This window comes from Balaenoptera ricei, chromosome 4, assembly GCF_028023285.1.
Source record: "Balaenoptera ricei isolate mBalRic1 chromosome 4, mBalRic1.hap2, whole genome shotgun sequence".
NCBI lineage: Eukaryota > Metazoa > Chordata > Mammalia > Artiodactyla > Balaenopteridae > Balaenoptera > Balaenoptera ricei.
This window is the reverse complement of record NC_082642.1, coordinates 2,091,025-2,112,126: the sequence shown is the minus strand read 5'-3', so window position 1 is coordinate 2,112,126 and position 21,102 is coordinate 2,091,025. Positions and strand designations below refer to the sequence as shown.

The window sequence follows — 21,102 nt, the reverse complement described above, 5'->3', positions numbered from 1 at the left end:
GGGCTTAGTTGCTCCGCGGCTGTCGGATCTTCCCGGACCAGGGCTCAAACCCACGTCCCCTGCATGGGCAGGCGGATTCTTAACCACTGCACCACCAGGGAAGTCCCGGCTCTGGATTTTTTTAAGGATTCCCTGTTTAAGGGAGAGCAGGTGGTAAAATTAATCTTATAAAAAGATAATTTAATGTTTTTCAGATTTGTTGTTTTGTCTTTGTCAAGGCTACTAAAGCATATTGAAAATCAAATAGCGCTAAAACAGTACTTTGATAACATCAATCCACAGAACAGTTGATTGTAGTAAATTAGGATTTGTCATAAAAATTTCATAATGCCCAAAGGACTGAAGTACATAGAGAATGTAGCAAAAGCTGCAGTTTTAGATGTCTTTCTCATGCAAATCATTATCTATGAAGTCTTAATAATACAGGAGTAAACAGAAATTGCTAGAGAGATGTCCAGAATAAAATCTGATACTTTAATAGCAAAAAGCATTGGCTGTTTATATTATAATGTATGTTATTAACATAATGACTGCTCTTCTAAGAACTCCATAAAGAAAATACTGAGGATTTGTTAACTCATAATTAGGAACAGTTACTGGGAAATAAACTTAAAACAGGAAAATCTGTTTAGAAACTGGACATGATCTTAACAGGGAGAAAGAGGTTAATATCTCTCCACTCAGTGATAACATCAGATTCTCCTAAAGTTAAGGAAAAATTGTTTAAAGCAACTCGATGTGAAATTTAATTTAGGTATAGGAGTTCCAGTTTTCAATGTTTTTCTTTTTTGAAGAATTTCCCAGAAATGTTTTTTAAAATTTTGGATTACGTATTCCTTTTGACCATAAATAATTTTAAACAAAGTAGTGTTCAAATGTGATGTAAACTACATTTTATTGTCTTCTTCCCATTTCACACTTAAAATTATATGTTCCATTTAAGACTACATCCTACTAGTTAGGTTGAAATTAGGCATCCTAATCCTAACTTGAAATTAAGCAAGAAATTAGGGCTTTTGGAAGCTTTTTAGGAATTTTTAAAGGAACATACTGCTGTTTTACAAGTTATGTGCTCCATGGCACCATCAGTTGTATATGACTTTTTTTTTTTTTTTTCTTTTTTCAAATAGAACCTGATTCACAAATTATGAACATTGGCGTGGAGGGTGGGAAATATTTTCTTTCCCTCATATTTGCCGGGGTGTTTAGTGAGAGATGTTAAATAGGTCTTCATGGGTAAAAGGGAGAGCACTGTCATAGGTTTAGAAGAGTACCTTCTAGCCCTCATCATGGTACTTCAATATCTACCTTAGCATATTAAAGGGACCGAGGAGTGGCTGCAGTACGTAAATTGTTTAACTTTGTGTAACCAAGTTTTTCAAACTTTTGACCACAGAATGCTTTTTGCACAGAATAACTATTAACAGTCCTTGAAACAAATGTTCTGAGAGCAGTCTGGAGCGTCACACTAACCAACAAAACCCATAGATCAAAATTAATACCTTTTTCAAAATCCTGATTTACTGAAAGGAAATATGTTAATTATTGGGAATATCTGTCCAAACACCTGGATTTCACCTGAGCCAGTTTTGAGTGCCACTGGATCTGGAGTATTTGGATGTGTGTTATAGACAGTCATTTAGAAATCTGTGGTTGAAAGAATGTATTTGGAAGCTTAGTCACTCTGCTTATATCTGTGATGTTATTATTTTATGTTTTCGTAGGGAAATTTTGAAATATACATGAAGAGAGAGAAAAATAAAATGAACATTTTGCCATTAATGGCAAACACTCAGATGTTTCAAACACTAGATGTTTCAAACACTAGATGAAGTTCCATTAAAAAAGGAACACACGTTTTTTAGACCACCCTTTATAAATTAATTTTTTAAGTGATTCTGATTTATATAGCAGAACCCACACACACACACACACACACACGTGTAAAGTGCTTATTCAGCAGCAGCAGACCAGATAACAGAATGACGAAACTATTCTCATAGCTGAACTTTATAATAATCCAAACTATTTTTTCTCATGTTTCGTCAACTTTTTTTTCTACCCACAGGATAAAGGACAATATTGATGTTGGGTAGATAAGCAGTACTTGCCTCATCTGGGGTCATTTTATTTTTCCTGTCTTTCACCAGACAATATTGTGTATTCCTATGTTGACTTAGGAAAACTGATGCCTCTTGAAAAAGGACAAGCTTCAAGAGAAGTTCATTTCTCTGTCTGCTTTCTGTGTCAGCTTCATCCTAGAGCTGACTCCCTGATTGGTTGAGACCAGGTTTGGCTCATCCCACTGTGGTAGGGAGGGTGGGACTGTGTTGATTGGTTTAGGCCAGTGATGTTATGGGATAGAATCAATCCCTACTCCATGGCTTGCACGTTTTGGTCTTGAGGCATATACGAAATGGGGAAAAAACCAGCAATGATGTCCTTTTACTCCAAACAAGACAAGCTTTGAAAATTCTGCAGTATGCTATACTAGATATTTGTAATGTCACATGAGATGTTTAGATATTTCCATTATTTATTAACAGTTCATTTTTTTCTTGGGTCTTTTTAGAGGACAAGAATTTTGGGCAGATTTGAATGCCATGAATGTGTATGAAACAACTGAATTTGACCAACTGCGAAGGCTGTCCACACCACCCTCTAGCAATGTCAACTCTATTTACCACACAGTCTGGAAATTCTTCTGTAGGGACCACTTTGGATGGAGAGAGTATCCTGAGGTATTTACAGGTTCTTTTTCCCAAAAGTGCGTTTAAATTTTTTTGTCTTTCACTGTTCCTTTTCAACGATGACTAGACAGAACCACAGATCAAAGAGCTTATGGATGTAAAATTGAGTCTTGTTGATATGAGTAACGCTTTTCTCTCTTGATTTTTCTGAAAGTATATTTTTTTCCATTAATCTGGAACCCATAAATAGAATACCACTATTATCAGAGAGAAAATGGTTTTCCCGGTATCTTATACTATAGGAGCCAAGTATTTAATGTGGTAAGTACTCAGACTCAGTGCCGCCTTTGGAGTAATTTTAATGAGATGAGCACTGGTGTAACTATTGGCTATATCTGGCTCCTGGTGGTTGGATCTTGTGTTACACTATTAGCATTTTAGAAGTCTAGGGGGAAACAATCACCCTTAAGCCCCTGGAAGAAGTACTTGAAAATGTTTACTGAACTGTGGTCAGGCAAATCAGTCATTTAAAATTCTATCACATGTGCACATGCATCCTCAGTCTGAGATGGTAAGAATAGCTCATCCATCACAAAGCGAGGTTTTAAAATGATGGTGGTTTATTTTGCCTGTGAATGAGAATTCTGAGTCACATTTAATAAGTGCCCTGAAATGGACTTAAAGATTAATTTCACATTCCAAAGATCTGACTTCTTCAATTTGATTAAGTTCATTTCCAGTATTACAAAAAGGGAGAATTGACTTATCTACCTTAGGTTTTCTTTTAAGGCAATAGCAAAAGAAAATGACCAAGTATGTTAATTAGTGTAAAACACAATATTGAGTTAAAATTTCTGACTCTTAAGTAGTCACTAGGATCTAATACCTTTCAAAGAGAATGAGAGGCTGTTTAAAATGTATCCTCAGAATAGTTGGACTGCCCCTGTGTTTTTCCTCAGAGAGATTTCTTGGGTTTGGAACTTAATTGGTTTATTTGAACTGTATATACTACCATCTTAAATCCTGTTCTGAAACTCCCTTAAGAAATATAAAAAAAAAATCTCCAGGACATTCTTAAAGCCTCAAAATAGAATAGACTAATCCTTCACATGTTCCATAAGGTGGAAATCCATGTTCTGAACAGGAAGCATTTTTCTATTCTGCATCTTTAAAGAAGATAAAATTCCTACGTGTAACAGGAGGTAATTTGACTCTCTGTACTTTATTGAAACACTTCTGATGTTAACAGCAAAGTTAACTATTTTTACCTTTAGTTACATTAACATTTTTCATAACTTATAGTGACTATTTACCATTTATTGCTTTTTTAACTTGCTTTTTTTTTCCTTTACCTTCTGTTTTCTACTCCATAGTCTGTTATTCGATTGATTGAAGAAGCCAACTCTCGGGGTTTGAAAGAGGTCCGATTTATGATGTGGAACAACCACTACATTCTTCACAACTCATTCTTCAGGAGAGAAATAAAAAGGAGACCCCTCTTCCGTTCCTGTTTTATACTGCTTCCATATTTACAGTAAGTGTCCAGCAGAAAGTCTCACCTTTGCTTCCATTTTATGTAAATGTACACTTAATGCCAAAGAGAAAAAGACTGTAAAAGACTAACTTGATTATTACCTCTAGAATATAAAATTCTGAGTTATTCTTTAGATTTAATTCTTCAAAAAATATAGTTCAGATAAGCTGCAATTAACCCAACACTAAAAGAGTGCGTATCCTATTGGATTTTTTGAACTGAAAAGCAGAGTTAACATTTTTCCACAGCTAAAAGTACTTATACAGTATCTGGAATAAGGCAGAGTTTGCATTTGCCTCCTTCATGGAAGATTGAGATACCCTTCTATGTTATGGGACTATTTCCCAGCCCAGGTAAACTGTCTTGGCAAGTAGAGAGAGAGTCCCTCAAGGTGGTGTTCTCTATTCTTCTTCCTTGAGTGAATTTGCATGGGAAGAATTCACCTTTTCAAATAATTTGCATTCTCATTTGCTCAGTAAGCCCCATCTTCCTATAACACGCACTAAAATTACCTGTCATACTTTTAGGTCGAGACTGAACTCATCCTTCTGAATTATAGGTGAGCTCTCCTTCCATTTTCCCAAGTGCCATTTTTCTTTTGCCTCTCTAGAGAGCCCACTGGCACATCTCCATAGGTCCCAAAAGCTGGGGCACATTACCATTAGCAAGGCCATGTCTGAAAGGTAGTATCTCTAGGGAAATCATTATCTACTCTAGTCAGATACACCATATTTAGAGCTTGATTTTTAAAATGCTACTAGGTTTACTTGGTTTTATGAACTGGGGAGGTCTAGGGTAATATTGGTTGGTCTCTTTTGCTGATCTTTGAGGTAAAAATCTTCTTTTATATTCTTACTAGTAGTTTTTTATTCCAAGCCCAAAGTGTGTTTTTCCCAGATCATTATGGCAGAGTGTTAATGATTCTAATTCTGAGATTGCAAAGGGAACATTAAAAACAAAATATAAACAAAAATCCCTGAAATGCTGGGTACCCAAAAACAATTTGTTAATAAGGCAGATTTTAGAAATATATATATTGACTTGAGGTAAATATGTGCTTTCTTCTTGGTTCAAGTGTAGTTTTTTTTTATTATTATTAGAAACTAATAAAAATGCCATTTCACTAGCACAGCTGGAGATAGTGTCAGCGTCCAGTAGTTAGGAACATATTGTCCTCCTAGGGAGACAGTAGAACTCATTAGTGAGACCGGCAGCTTGGCATGCTGAGCCAATCGAGTGAGATGCAGCTTCTGTGAGAGAGAGAGAATGCTCATTCACGTGCTGCATTGTTGGGGGAGGTTTACAGAAGAGTGAAACTTGATTTGTTTCGATCCTATATAATTATGGAATACCCTCTTCCCCCCACCTTTTTTTAAACTTAGGCTTGTTTTGTAAAAGTATGAACTGTAAAAATAATATGAGCAGTAGTAGAATTAATGCCACAGATATGGCCTTCCTATTTATGACATAGGCTTACAAGAGAACAAAGAAAGTCACTCTCTTTTTCTTTTTAAAATTTCCTAGTTTAGTCTTCTTATCTGGAACAGTGATCATCAGGTATAAAGTAGGAGCTTAGCAAACCAAAGAGATAGTGCAGACATTTCAAGAGGAAAAGAGCAGAGAAGCAGCAAGTTCACCAGGGTGGAATGGGTAAATGCAGCCTTCAGTTCCTGTCTGCCCTAGAGTCTGGGGCTGGCCTAGAGGGCAGAAAGAGGAGGGAGACTAATTACAAAAAGCAGATTTCAGAAGTAGATTTCTAGAGAGACTGTGATCTTAGCCAGGAAGAAAGTTTTGTTTTTAAGTGTTAGCAAACACAAAGGGTCAAAGAAAAACACAGGTGTCAAAAAGGCCACAATTATCAGGGAATCAGAGAGGCCTAAGAAGTGGGAATGCTGGAGCAGGGAGGCGGAGGGTGAGGCGAGGGCTTCGTTCGTGAGTTACGGCAAGCTTGGCTCTTTTTAAATGAGGGTTTCCCTGCTTTTTTTCCCCTTCCAGTTTTATTGAGATATAATTGACATAAAACACTGTATAAGTTGAAAGTGCACAGCGTAATGACTTAATATACGTATATGTTGTAAAATGGCTACCACAATCAAGTTTAGCTAACATTCCTCATAGTTAAAATTTTTTTCCATGTGCTTGCTGATTTTTAATAGGGCTGATAAAAAGGATCTTATTCTTTCATATTCTTAGAATACTTGAGCTAAGGCTGCATAAGCACACAAATATCAGATTTAGAGGTTTGGAAGTCCATTTCAGCTGGAAGGACATCTGTCCTGTGCAATCACCTCATGGTCATGAGAAGGCCTGAGAGGAGTTCTTTGACTCCTCCCCAAAAAGGATAAAATTAATTTTTACTTCATCACTGAAGTTAGGTTAGGAAACGTCTTTCAGAATGGCCAGGGGAGGGAAGGAGAGTGATAAAAGGTGACCTTGGATTAGGAAAATTTGTTCTTCAGAGGCCCTTGAGTACAAGTGCCATAGCCTTTGACTTTGCCTCTCTAAAGAAGGCTGGTTACAGTGTGGGAAGCTCGCAGTATGTCACTGGAATACCCATGAGCTGAATACAGACTCAGCATTCTTGGAAAATAGAGCTACATTTGTAACTGTGCTTAGAATATGTATTTTTAACCCATGGCAACCAGAGTGTAGAGTTCCATCAGACAGATGTCTATATACATTTTTATGTTTTAGCCCAATTAAGATGTTGGCTTATTGAAAGTAAGCATCCATGGGTAAGAATGGATGCTTAACCAAATACATAAAATCTGATTGAATGTCTTAGGATAGATGGGATTTATTTACACAGGCTCATCTTCAAGCATATGTAAGGAAATCATAGACCCCCCAGTCCCCTGAGAAAGGAAAGGAGACATTTGAAGCTTTCATTTTGTGAAACTGATTTCTAGGCAGGAGTGCTAGCGGAAGGAAAAGGACCAGTCTCTTCTATTGTCAGTGCCACGTTTTCAGTATGGCTGTGACAGCCTAAAACCTATTTTGGGCAGAGTGGTTGGGAGAATCTTACCTTCCTCCTTCAATCCAGAAACCTCTGTTGGTAACTTCAACCCCTAACAATACTGGGAAAACTGGCGAGTTAGGACTTACACTCTTTGCAGAGGAGGGATAGAGGGAACAGCTAAAAATAAGGAGCTTATAGTCTGTGTTTCCTGCCATTCCTCTAGAATGGTGATGGCTTTTTAAGGAGTTACAGACCTATCAGAGTCTGATTAAAGCAGTAGGGGCCTCTTTTCAAAAAAATGTACCAGTGAAGGAAGGCTCTGGAGGAATGTCAGGGCTTTGTGAAAATGCTCCAGAAGACCAGAACTGTTGTGCCCTCTGTCATGAAGGTTGGGGAAAACAGCACCCCTTTAGATCTCCTGAACTTAAAAGCACCTGGGGGATTCTGCAAGCCCCGGATCCACCGAGAACTCTGTCTAACAAAGGGACTTTGAGGCACATTAATCATAGGCACAGCTACTTGAAGGAGGTGGGGGGTAAAGGAGGCAGGTTGTACCTCTATAGCAAGCCATCTCTTAAAAGTCAAAAGGCTGTGGGGTAGTGGCAATGGTAGTGGGAATCAGGCAGACCTGAATTGCAATCCTGGTATCCATCCATCACTTTCAAGCCTTGTTTAAAGAAAAAAAAAAAAAAAGAAGACAAAGAAGAAGAAAATATATGTACATGTGAATTGTGAAATATATGGAAATGCAAGGAGTATGCGCTTAGAAACTAGATAGGCCTGGGTTCATATCCTGTCTCTGTTCTTTACTAGCTGTGCTGGCAGTTTCTTGATTTGAAAAGTGGGGATAACCAAGCCATTGTGTGGGGTTATGACAAGTAGTGACACTGGGTGTGAAGTGCCTGGTCCACAGTATGTGCTTAGTAGTGTAAGGTGGCTGATGGTAAATATCCTCCTGGAGATTAGATGTATGTTCACCTATTGTTGTAACCTCTGTGTCCCAAAGCTCTTTTGAAAATTTCAGTTTCCTAATCCATTTGGCAGACTCAGGGCTTCCCCGTGACCACTGTATGCTGATGAGTGGAGTAGTACCCCAGCCCTGAATCTGGGTCTCAGGGTCAGGATTATCTTTCTCTCTGCTTCTTCCCTTTTGCTCTGTTTTGAAAATGGCTAAGAAAAATGATTTAAATCATTTAATCAGGCAGGAATAAGTAACTGCTTGTCTAAACTCATCCTTCAAAGTAACAGACCTGAATTTAAGGTTCAAGGATATTCTAGTGTCTAGGACTTAAAGTAATTAGCTCCATCTTAAGCACATCTAAAGCTATAACATTTGAATTGTATTGACGGTTTTGTTGTTATATGTGATACTTAAAACTGAAGCAAATGCCAACTTTCAATGCCTACTCCATGATTTGTTTGTTTTTACACAAAAACCAAAGTATAAGCTTTTTATTTTTAATATTTTGTCATCTCCCTGTAAGCTCCCTCTTGCCCCACTTCACTTTGCCTCCACTCACTATGCTTCCCCATGTCCACAGCCTCTAGCAATGATACGTTTTGTGCTTAGTACAGCAAAGTTTGAGGAACGTATATAAATTGTTGCTCCCTTGAAACGGAGCATAACTATACAGGCAAAAGAGGAATCCAGGATTCAGAAGGTAAAGATACTTATAAATTGGCATTTGCTTGCTTGCCTTGCAGCAGTACATTCCAGAGTTTTCTCCACAAGGAGGAGGCCAGGGGAAGCTAATAATAGGTTATCTCTATACAGGCAGTGTTAGCTCTAAGATTTTTTTTTTCTTTAGTTGATAGCATTTTCTATATTGTTTTTTTAAACAAGCACTGAAGCTATTCAAATTATAATATTAGATACTGCTGTAGAGCAGTGTATGTGAGATGGAGGTTTTGATGTAGAGCACCTCACTGCTGAGGTTTTACACTGACGTTCTCCCTCTCCCTCGTAGGACACTTGGTGGTGTTCCCACACAGGCACCTCCGCCTCTTGAAGCAACCTCATCATCACAAATCATCTGCCCAGATGGGGTCACCTCAGCAAACTTTTACCCTGAAACTTGGGTGTATATGCATCCATCTCAGGACTTCATCCAAGTGCCTGTTTCTGCAGAGGACAAAAGTTATCGAATCATTTATAATCTTTTTCATAAGACTGTGCCTGAGTTTAAATATAGAATTTTGCAAATACTGAGAGTCCAAAACCAGTTTCTTTGGGAGAAATATAAAAGGTGAGTCAGCAGTATGAAAAGTTCGAGAGCTTTTCTTGATGTAGCTAATGACAAATGCAGAACATAATAGTAGAGACTTGCATAGAACTTAATGTCATATTTGTTCATATATTAACTCACATATAATTCTCATAACAGACCTACAAGAAAGATTATTACAATCTGCCTTTTACAGAAAGGAAACTGAGTCACAGAAAAGCTTGGTAACTTGCCACAGGTCATACAGCTAATACGATACGGTGCTGGAATTTGAACCTGGGCAGTCTAGCACCAGAGGCCTTGTTCTTAATCGCTTTACTATGCTGCCTCAAGTCAGCAACAAATTAATGTAATTCAGAGGGGATACATGTAGATTTGAGGAACCTCAGAATTAAGAGACTCTCAGGTTGGTGGAATTAGGTAAGGAAGTCACCCTGAGAAGATGTGAGAACTAGATTTGAAATGGAAGAGAGAGCAAGTGAACAAATGGTTGATGGAGAAAAAAGGGAAAGGGCTTTTCTTGTCTGCAGTGGAAAAGATAAGTTTAAACTTTTAGTATGATCTTTGATGACATTTTGCCCTTGGTAGCTATTTTAACATTTCCTCCCCATTGAAACCATAAAAAGAAGTTTACGACTACATCATGCCTATTAAACTGATCTATACCTTCATTTTTCTGAATTCCCTGTCCACTCTTTGCCTTAGGAAAAAGGAATATATGAACAGGAAAATGTTTGGCCGTGACAGAATAATAAATGAGAGACATTTATTTCATGGAACATCCCAGGATGTGGTAGATGGAATCTGCAAGCACAACTTTGACCCTCGAGTCTGTGGAAAGCATGCTACAATGTTTGGACAAGGCAGTTATTTTGCAAAGAAGGCAAGCTACTCGCATAACTTTTCTAAGAAGTCCTCCAAAGGAGTCCATTTTATGTTTCTGGCTAAAGTGCTAACTGGCAGATACACGATGGGCAGCCATGGCATGAGAAGGCCCCCTCCCGTGAATCCCGGAAGTGTCACCAGTGACCTGTATGACTCTTGTGTGGATAATTTCTTTGAGCCTCAGATTTTTGTCATCTTCAATGATGACCAGAGTTACCCTTATTTTGTTATCCAGTATGAAGAAGTCAGTAACACTGTTTCCATTTGAAAAATCTTGGTACTGCTAAATTATTTGTATAAACTCAATCCAGCATTTGTAGCAGGTTTTGGATGGGTGGGCCAGAGTGGGGAACAGCATTGACATTAATAGGGCACTTTTAAGACCCATTTTTTTTTTAAGTTGCTAGAAAGTGAAATTTTTTTTTAAGGAAAAATACAAGTTTTAAAATGACCACTTATTCTTTAATTATTTACTAATTGTTGTTAGTGTACTCAGTGTGGAAAAGACTACAGATTGCATATTCTTTTCATTCACACCTGTACATATAGGCAGCAGTGTTATTAGAAGCATTTTTTATAAAGAAACTGAACAGCCTAACTAATTACATGTGGCTTAAGCCTGGTAGAAGTTTGGCCAAATGAAATGGAGGCTGTGAGCAAAGTGAGGATTCTGTTTATTTACAAAGATTAAAACTGACTGAAACTAGTACTACCATATTTAATCCCTGTGCAAAGCATCACTGCTGTGGTGTAGGATAAGTTCATGACATTCTGGTGGGTGGAAAGAAATTTCTATTTCTATCAGTAGGACTGAAATATGTCACCCAACCAGAGAACATCAATGACTTTAACTGTTCTGCAGAGTTTACCCGAGAACTCAGAGTTCTGTTTATAGGAAGTAAGAAAAAAAAAAAAAGGAACCATTTGAAAAGTTTGTCACCAGCAAAATTTTTCATTAACTAGCTACATGAAATGTGATTCTCGTGTTAAACTTCAGTGTTGGAAAAAACAGTCTCTTTCATTATCATCCCACCCCAGTTTGAAGGAGTTGGGCATCTAATTTGGTTAAAGCCAGTCCCGAGAATTAGAAGTATTACTTTATTTTAGGGTTCCAGACCTAGGCCCTGACCGAAGGTTTTAGAGAAAGGAAGTACATCTGTAACTGAATTGGTCAGGTTTTTTACTGTGCTTTGCACAAAGTAGACCCTCAAAAAAAAGTCTTTGTTGACATGGAAATATTGTTAAAGATGGAGCTCCCACCCTTCCACCTGCTTTGCCAGATGCAGCTGGGTTCCCTGGCCAACTCTGTATTTTACACTACTTCACAGAAACACACACTTGGAAATTGTGCCACTGGCCCAGCAGGAGCAGTGTTAGGTGAACATGCCACTGCCTCAGCTCAGAGAGGTAGCAGCTTGGTGTACTTCGCCTTAAGTAAAGCAAATGGACCTGGATTTATAAAAGCAGTAGTGGTTGTTCACAAAAGAATTCACCACGGAATTCTTTCAGGTACCAAGCTCCCCTAGTATGTTTGTGGTTATTTCATTTACACACAACCCTTCAGGAACTTCTCTGTTGTTTAAAGCAAGATCTATCTATCCTGATGTCACAGTGACTCGGCCTGTTTAAGCACTTACCAGGGCTTCCACACAGTAATTTATTTTGCCCTAGTAGATCTTGTTGTTTGCTGCCATTGGCATGAAGCAGCCCACTGAGGCTGGTACAGTTGTCCTTTCATTCAGTTGTAACTTGTAAACCAGTGATTCCCAATCTTTTTCAAGTTAAGACACCTTACCGTTGCTTATTTGATTTTATGAAACTTGTTCCGTTTTTTCTCCCTAAAGGAAAAAAAAAAGCTTTATGACATATTTATTTTTTTAATAAAACTAAGCAAAAATAAAAGTTCTGGTAATTCTTTAAAACTTTTTCTTGTGGTTTTGGTTCCATTTAAGACAACTGCATTCGACACGTAGTGGGTGATCTGTAAATGCTGATCGATTGCTTGAATGAATGTGTGATTGAATGACTGAATGAACAGACCTAACCAGAAACTGCTGCCTAAACACTTGTGCTCTGAGAATCAGCAAAAAATACATTATCTGGCAGTCAACTATAAGTCACAAGAGAATAGTGAATATTTTATTTTGCAGGTAAGTGCTTGAGGGAAAGGGACAAGTTTTATTTCAGCAAACTGCTGTAGTAAAAAATATGACCAGGTTGTCCCCTGCAACAAGTGCTAAAGGAAATATAAAAAGTGTAAAAATCTCATCTGCTCTCAAGCACCTCCGCTTTCAGCTAACCTAAAGTGACCCAATTGGTAAACGTGAGCCTCTCTGACAGTACTTTCTCTCCAGTGTAATGATTTTTAAATTCATGTATAGTATTGTATGTTCTAACTAAGCAAGAACTATGGAATCAGACTAAATTTTGTAATGGTTCCATAGATTTAAAACATACTGAAAAGCATTCAGTAAATCTATCTCCCTACTGGCACAGCTGTAATTCACACCATTTCAGAAAGCTGGAACTCACTCTTAAACTATGGTTAAGATTTTCAGGGGGAGTCTGCAAACTAAGATATTCCAGTGTCATACAATTCTGTAGACAGGAAGGTTTATGTGTGCAAAGTTAATAAATATTGGGCCTTTGTATTTATAAATTCCAAAACCCAACTCCACCTTTTGCTATAAACCTCTTTTAGTAAATGACTTAGATATAAAAATAATTATTAGGGCCTGAAATCCTGGTCTTTGAGGATGAATTTTTGTTATACTAGGTCTGAAAATGACTTTAAGAATATATGCAATACCCAAACAGTCCTATATGGTCAGTTTAATAAATCAGAGGGTTTTTTTCCCTCCTTTATTTAAGGAAGGTAAGATGGTTTCATGTGGTTAGTTTACTCATCTTTGTAGTTATTTTCTGGTTTTTTAAGACTACAAATGATAAGAATGTTCCAACTTTGAGACCCTATAATGCAAATTTTTGTAAAGTGCTGTACAAATCAATAGCGTTTATTTACAAATTAAGAGCCAGAAGCAGTATGGAGGCTCCTCAAAAAACTAAAAATAGAATTACCGTATGATCCAGCAATACCACTCCTGGGCATATGTCCAGACAAAACTCTAATTCAAAAAGATACCTGCACCCCTATGTTCATAGCAGCATTATTCACAATAGCCAATACATGGAAACAACCTAAATGTCCATCAACAGATGAATGGATAAAGAAGATGTGGTACATATATACAATGGAATATTACTCAGCCATAGAAAAGAATGAAATAATGCCATTTGCGGCCACATGGATGCAACTAGAGATTATCACACCAAGTGAAGTAAGAGAAAGACAAATACCATATGATATCATTTACATGTGGAATCTAAAAATATGACACAAATGAACCTATCTACAAAACAAACAGACTCAGAGACATAGAAAACAGACTTGTGGTTGCCAAGGGGGAGGTGGGCAGGGAGAGGGATGGATTGGGAGTTTGGGGTTAGTAGATGCAAACTATTACATTTAGAATGCATAAACAAGGTCCTACCGTATAGCACAGGGAACTATACCAAATCTCCTGGGATAAACCATAATGGAAAAGGATATTAAAAAAAATGTATACATGTGTGTAACTGAGTCACTGCTATACAGCAGAAATTAGCACGACATTGTAAATCAACTATATGTCAAAAAAAAGAAAAAGCCAGAAGCATTTTCCTTAGAAATGATAGTGCTGGGTTTTAAAAACAGACCCATCTAGTTTATTGATTTAGGTACTCTTATTGCAGGCAAGTTAGAGAAATAAAACAATACTTTTCCTTAGCTTGCTTACCTTACTCATAAGCTATCATCATCATAGGTAGAAAAATATGTTATCGAAGAGTTTCATCAGCATTATTAGTTGGTCTTATTTTATTGCTTTACTCACTCTTCAGCATATTTTTTGGGAGACTAACGCCTGAATAGAACTCTCATATGGCAGCTCTTTTAAGGCTTTAATCTTAACATGAATGTGGAAGATTTGTGTGTTAGAAGTGTTTCATGAACACTGCTAAATCCTCCAAACCAGAGCAAAGATGCCCACCCACTTTGATGATGTCAGAATTTTATGGGCTTAATTGTTAAGTACCCCATTAATAAGATGAAAAATGACCAAAAGCTTCTATGAATTCAGTGATCTTTTAAAGCAAATTCATATTAATATCACAACAGTATCTACGTTTGATATGTAGGATATATTTAGTCTACAGGCAACGTTTAGTGCTCACATGGATTAATGGGCTCCTTACGATAACTCCCATATGCTGCTAAAGTTTACAGCCAACAGGCTGGAAACCACTGGGCTAGACTATTTCTATATTCAAGTTTTATGTCTATCTCAATTATATCCAGTCCTAAAATAGCCTTAATCAAATCAGCTAAGAGGCTCAACCCAGTGTTCAAGAGCCTCTAATCCCTTCTAAAATAACAAGTTTTAGGTGCCAAATTGTCATTTGTGGGGCCTTATGTCCACATACATCAGCTGCACTTCAGAGTGTTTCACAGCACATTAAGGACTGCATCTAACAGATCTGAGTGGCAAGAGAACACTAAACAGGTACTGTTGAACTACATGATAATGCAAGACTCTTCAATGCTAATATGAAATTCTTGTGCAACCATCAGTTTATAAATCTTTTTGAGGAACAATGATGGATTTGGGGCATTAACCCACACTTTTCTGACAAAGGTCCTACTTGAAGGTTTGCATTTCATAGTATCTTGGTTAAGGATTTAAATCATAATTTCTAGGCTGAGTTCAATGAACTGTTCCACTTAGGAGTGGCAGCCATAAATCTAATGAGAATTACTCTCAATGATCTAAGCCAACTGAACCCAGTAACTACAAGCTTTAGTTCCAACCACTCATAAATGTAGCTGAATTTCTTCTAAATGTAAATTTCTACCCATATGACTACATTTTCTAAAAATACAAGTTTGTGGTCTCATTTATAATTAACTTGTAGGCATATATAAGTCAGTGCTGGATAGGAGTAGGAATGCAGATTTTGTGAATCATTGTTACTCAATTTTGCAGTGAATTACTGTCATCAGAGAGCAGTGGCTTAGTCACAAGTCTGTTTGAGAAAGTTACACGATCTTAGTGTGTGGCTTGTGGACTGAGATGAAGAACGTAAAGCAGCACAGTGCCTGGCTCATGGTATGCAATCAAATTTTAGCCAGTGGTAGTAATAATAGAAGTAGTAGTTGGGTAGCCTGAATAACGTCCCCAAAATATCCAAGTCCTAATCCCAGGAACCTGTGAATACATTATATGGCAAACAAGGCTTTGCAGACATGATTAGGGTCTTGAGATGGGGAGATGATTCTGGATTATCCTTGGATGCCCAATGTAATCACAAGAGTTCTTGTAAGAGTGAGGCAGAAGGTCAGAAAGAGATTGGAAGATGCTATGGTGTTGACTGTGAAGATGGAGGATGAGGCCATGAGCCAAAGAAGGCAGGTGGCCTTTAGGAGCTAGAAAAGGTGAGGAAACATGCTCCCTTAGAGCCTCCAGAAGGAACGCAGCCCTGCTGACGCCTTGACTTTAGGAATTCCGGCCTCCAGAACTGTAAGATAATACATTTGTGTTATTTTAAGCTACTAAGTTGGGTAATTTGTAACAACAGCAATAGGAAGCTAATACAAGTAGTAAATATATAGAAATTATATTGAAGAATCATCAGGAAGCTGTTCTAATATAAATTAGTAATTAAAAAGAACACTACAAATATGAAAAATTCCAACGCTTGTTGGAAATTTTTAAAGGTTATGTGAAATCCCAAGAGAGTAGACCACCCGTGGCTTCCCAGGAGTGGTATACATGCATACCAAAGACAAACCTCACTTAAAATAAGGCTGCTTCTAAGAGGTATTTAAAGACTGAATAAAGACAAGCACTGTAGTTGGTCAGATAGCCCAGTCTTCAAGAAAGACGGGAGACAAAGCAAATTGCTTTTGAGAAAGGGTTGGTGAAAAAGATGTAGGGATGAAAAATGTTAGCACTGAGATTGTCCAATAGTGGGTTCACTTTGAAGATTCAAGCCTCTTTTGAGTGATCTTTTGTTCCTACTAGGAAAGAGTACACATCTATTTAGAAAACATTTGTTGACTAGCTCCTAGAACCCAGGGAATTCCTCCTTGAAAGGGCACTGCTCCAGGATATAAAGTAGCTTCCTTTAACTTAGCAAGGTACAGAATTTTCCTCAGCCCCTTGTTAAGGAATATCAGAAACCCTTGTCTTTTTACTGCCTCAAACTGAAAGATTAACTCCACTCCTAACCAGCTCCTATTTTTCTGTAATCAGGAACTTCTTAACAGAGGACCTCATTTGGAGCTTTGTTTTGAAGGAATGAGTATCCGCTTAGCTTTGCTTTTCTCTGTTACACCTTCCTCCAAAGAGTCTTGTGGACAGGGTCAAGGTAATCAGTTTGTTGTGGTAAAAATACATAAAGATGTCTTAAATCATAATGAATACAATGAATTCTTTATCTCTCATAACAGAAATCCAGAACAGGTTATTCCAACACTGATTAATTCAAAGGTGCAACAGCTCCCAGGATTCTGTATGATGCTCTTGGTTCTCCCCTCATGATTACAAAATAACTGCTCTGGCTCCAAGTACTACAATACATCTCATTTGTGACATCCAAAAGTAGGAAGAGATGATCCTCATCTAGTGCCTTTTATTTTTTCTTTCAAGAGTTAGTAAATCTTACAAAAGCCTCCTAGTTGACTGCTATTTTTATCTTTTGTCCTGGGTTGCATCTGGTGACCATGCTTAAACCAATCCCTGGCAAGGGGGACAGAATCACTATGAAAGATGTGGACTAACCAACAGTCACTCCCTAGGGCAGGGGACTAATCCATTAAGCAAGTGATCACCCATACCTGAACAAGATTGGGGTTTTGTTAGGAAAAAGGAAAATGGCCATTGGGGAGAAAAACCAACAATTATCTATCTCAAATATTGTTTTTCAAGGTTAAATGAAGGAATTGTATTAAAGAGCACCCCTTGGGGAAGTTTTTCAATCTATTTAACAAAGACCCTGGGTACCCATTTACTTAAAGACCAAATGGTTATGGAAGAAAAACATTACTTCAGAAAGCTTATAAACTGACTTAAAGCTGGATTTACCACTGTCTGGTCTGTGAAACTTCCAGATTCTAAGTGGAGCTATTTTTAATATGAAACTTTGGCCCTTATAATGGACGGACATCAAAAAGACCGTGCAGCATGGAACGCAGAAACAACCTTAGCACCATTATCTCCACGTGGGGTAACTTTAGCAGGTTAGCATCAGTTTCCTTATAATAACCTCATGGGCTGTATAAGGAATGAGAGAGAATTCATGTAAAACCTTTAGCACAATGATAAATAAATAATAAAGCTGACTTCTTGTTACTTGAGTCCAAGGACTCAAATGAGGCAAACTTGAAGATCTATATTTGGGAGTAGGGATAAATCCCTGTAAAGTTAAAGTATCCAGTTTCCTTGGTTTTAGACTCAAGATCTCCTACTTCCTAATCACAATTTTTAAAACTATAAACTACAAACATTAAAAAAATACAGCTAAGTAAAATATAATGAAAACATACTTCAATTTAAAAAAAAATAGAATTGACCACACACACACACACACAAAAGTTAACTGTCTACCCCCATCTCTTAGCATCAATGCCAACCCCTCAGCTTTATGAAACTGCTACAGAAGACTGGGGTTCTCACTCAGAATTTGGGAGGGGAGGTAGGATTGGCAATGGGCAGCATCAGAAATGGACACCCATCCCTCAGAATTTGCTGGGACACTATAGGCCTTGAGTTTGTGGCAGTGAGATAAGCCTACTTGGAGACAATAAAGTTAAATTATCTCATTATCAGCAAGCAAACTCAGTAGCTTTCTCCATTAATGCACACAAACATATCATGGAATTAAGATATTACCAGGCAGTATCTGACTGAGAAACTCAGGAATACCCCATCCTTGGTGTGCCCCGTTCTGCCTTGGACCCATCACTTCACCTTCCCACAAGATCTCTGAGGAGGTATTTGCCCAAAGGAAGCAAAGCAAAGAGACTCTTTATTATCATCTGGGGTCTTAACTGCGATCTCTTAATACAGTAAACTGGACTGAGGGTTGGAAGGTGGAAGGCTACTTTTTCTACTATTAGTTAGGACCAAATGCCCTCAGATCTAGCAGGATATATAGAAGCCCTGCTTCAACTACTCCCTACTTCCAATGCCTTAACTGGGGTTAAGCCTTTACTTCTATGATACAAAGAAAGACCAGTTTAATTCACTTTCCTGTCAGCTCTAAGAAGAGAAAAGTATTCATTATTTAGAGCAAGGGTTGACAAAATTTTTCTATAAAGAGCCTGATAATAAATATTTTAGACTTGGTGTGTCACACAGAATCTCACAGCTACTGAACCCTGCCATCGTAGCACAAAAGTAGCACCAGATGTTGTGTAAGTGAATGAGAATCGCTGTGTTCCAATAAAACCTTACTACTAGCCTGAGGTCACCTATGCTGTATACCACTTTTCATTCAATGTAAATAATTGAACCATAGTTAGTTTATTTGACTTGTTACTTGAGATGTCCAGGTACTGTATTAAATTTTTGCTTCTCGCTCCTACTGTAGCTGTGCTCCTAATTACAGGGAATGTATTATTATTACTTGTTAATATTTTATTTTCTTTCCCTCCCTATCCTATATTAGACTATATTCAACTCAAAAAGAAAACTGAAAACCTTTAAGAAGTCTAAGCCCTTGTGGCTGACGTTACTTGTGAAGGCATGTTTTTCACTTTGGGGTCAGTGGTGGATCATGAGGCCACTATGAGAAGGCTTCCATCATTGCACTGATAGACACACCAGTTGAAAGGCAGTCCCATCCTTGCTGTTCTGGTTCAATAGAAACCTCCCATCAGAGGACAGAATAGATGAGAATCCAATTGGATAAAATAGTGGCAGATGGTCAGTCTCTTACTGGGGTTCCAAGTGGACGGAAACCTTTTCTGACTTTGGAATTTTCTGTCATAGGGTGGCCAAGGGCCTAAAGAAGTCCCTAAAGGCAAGAGGTCACTTATAATAATCCCCATCCCCCTTTTTCAAGAGTTAGAGTTGTCTGGATGGTGGTGGGGTTCCCCAGAGCCAAGAAATAGTACAGGGCATTTCACTGGAGACAATGAGAGACAACAGGATGGAAAGGGTAGAAACTATATTACAGAGCTATGACCATATATTTGACAAGGCTCAGGATCAGCCCCAAGTCTGAAGAGGCCTCAATGTCAGATATGCAAGAGATCAGCACTGGGACATGGGTTTTATTCTAGTCTTCTCTCCAGAAATGGGAGAAAAGGGTATCTGATGAACAAAAATGTTAGAAGCTGCAGACAGACATACCCAGAGACAAAATAAAGACCTCTAGAGAGCTTTGGCAGGTTTTCATAGAATTGCCACAGGACCTCAGAAAAGCCAGCGAGGTGGTAGTGATGGCTATGGGGGTAGTGATTATGATCATTGGGGTGATGATGTCGGTCCTTCATGTTTTTGTTTTTGCTTTGTTTTTTTGGTCACGCAGTGTAGGTTGTGGGATTTTAGTTCCCTGACCAGGGACCGAACCTGGGCCCTTGGCAGTGAGAGCATGGAGTCCTAAATACTGGACCTCCAGGAAATCCCCCTTCATGTTGATGTTAACTGTGATGATAGCAGTGGTGATGTGGTGGTGATGGAGATGATATGGTGGTGGTGGTAGTGGAGTCATGCTCATCGTCAAGGTGGTCATGTAGGTTATGACGGTGGTGCTGGTGATGATAGCATTGTTGCTATCAGTAGTGGTGGCGGTTGAAAGAGAAAAGAATAAAGACACCTAGTACTTGATCTAGAAAGAAAGTAGGGGTAATAAATTATATAGTGTCCAGCTCCACTATAAAGACTCACAAGGAAAGTATAAAAATTTTGACCTTGAGCCCTGCCTCAGAATTCAATTTGATAACTTTGGAGCAAGAAAAACAGTAGATTCAAAAGCTTCTATTGATTGTTTAGTGAGAAATAGAGACCTATGGTGAATGGTTTTCTTCTTCTTCTTCTTCTTTTTTTTTTTTTTTTTTTGGAAGATATGTTAATGGATTCTTGATTTTGAAAGTTTTTCACCACCTCCACTCTTGATGGCTTGATGGAGAGGGTCAGGGCTGCCTTATTGTATAACTCCAGGGAGTGTTATTCACGCATCTGTGTGAATAGCACCCTGGAGGAGTTTAATGCTCAGACTGCAGCTATGCTTAAGGCCTTGGCATGATAGAGTAGCCTGTAGTTGTCTGAGAAACTGGGGCAGGAATTCAATGAAGAGCTAAGAAGGCAGAAAGTTCTCAGAAAGGAAAGAGTAGTGCCAACAACAGGGAGACAGGCCAGGCCCAAAACTGTACAGAATCGATAAGATATTCCCAGAAGTGGACAGCAGTCCATGAACTTAGGAAGGGCATTGTGTGATACCGAAATTTTAAGTTGATTCCTGTTCAGAACAGTATTTACCCTGTGTTATCCACACACATAAGTCTTAAGGCTTATGATAGCCTTGAGTCTCAAGGAATGCTGGAAATGAGATTATGTCCACTCTTGGGAGTCATGTGGAGAAGGAATAGGATGGAAGACTACAGGTGATGGACAGCTGAGCGAGGAAAGAGTTATCAAGCAACCACCAGGAAATTGTAACCACCAAAAGAATTTAAGAACCTTCTGCAGAAATTCAGGGGCATGTGCT

At 38.2% G+C, this 21,102-nt stretch overlaps 1 protein-coding gene across 4 annotated transcripts in view; it reads left to right on the top strand.

Annotated features, from left to right (window-relative positions):
• The window catches only part of TIPARP (TCDD inducible poly(ADP-ribose) polymerase), a 28,787-nt gene extending 16,572 nt beyond the window's left edge, over positions 1–12,215 (top strand). For 3 of the 4 annotated variants that reach the window (XM_059920060.1, XM_059920061.1, XM_059920063.1), the window contains exons 3-6: positions 2,573–2,741; positions 4,064–4,224; positions 9,151–9,429; positions 10,114–12,215. In XM_059920060.1, coding sequence (XP_059776043.1) covers positions 2,573–2,741; positions 4,064–4,224; positions 9,151–9,429; positions 10,114–10,561 — 1,057 coding nt within the window. In that variant the 3' untranslated portion in view covers positions 10,562–12,215. The remainder of the gene's footprint in view (positions 1–2,572; positions 2,742–4,063; positions 4,225–9,150; positions 9,430–10,113) is intronic. The other variant, XM_059920064.1, reaches the window with a different exon arrangement.
• The last annotated feature ends 8,887 nt before the right edge of the window (positions 12,216–21,102 follow it).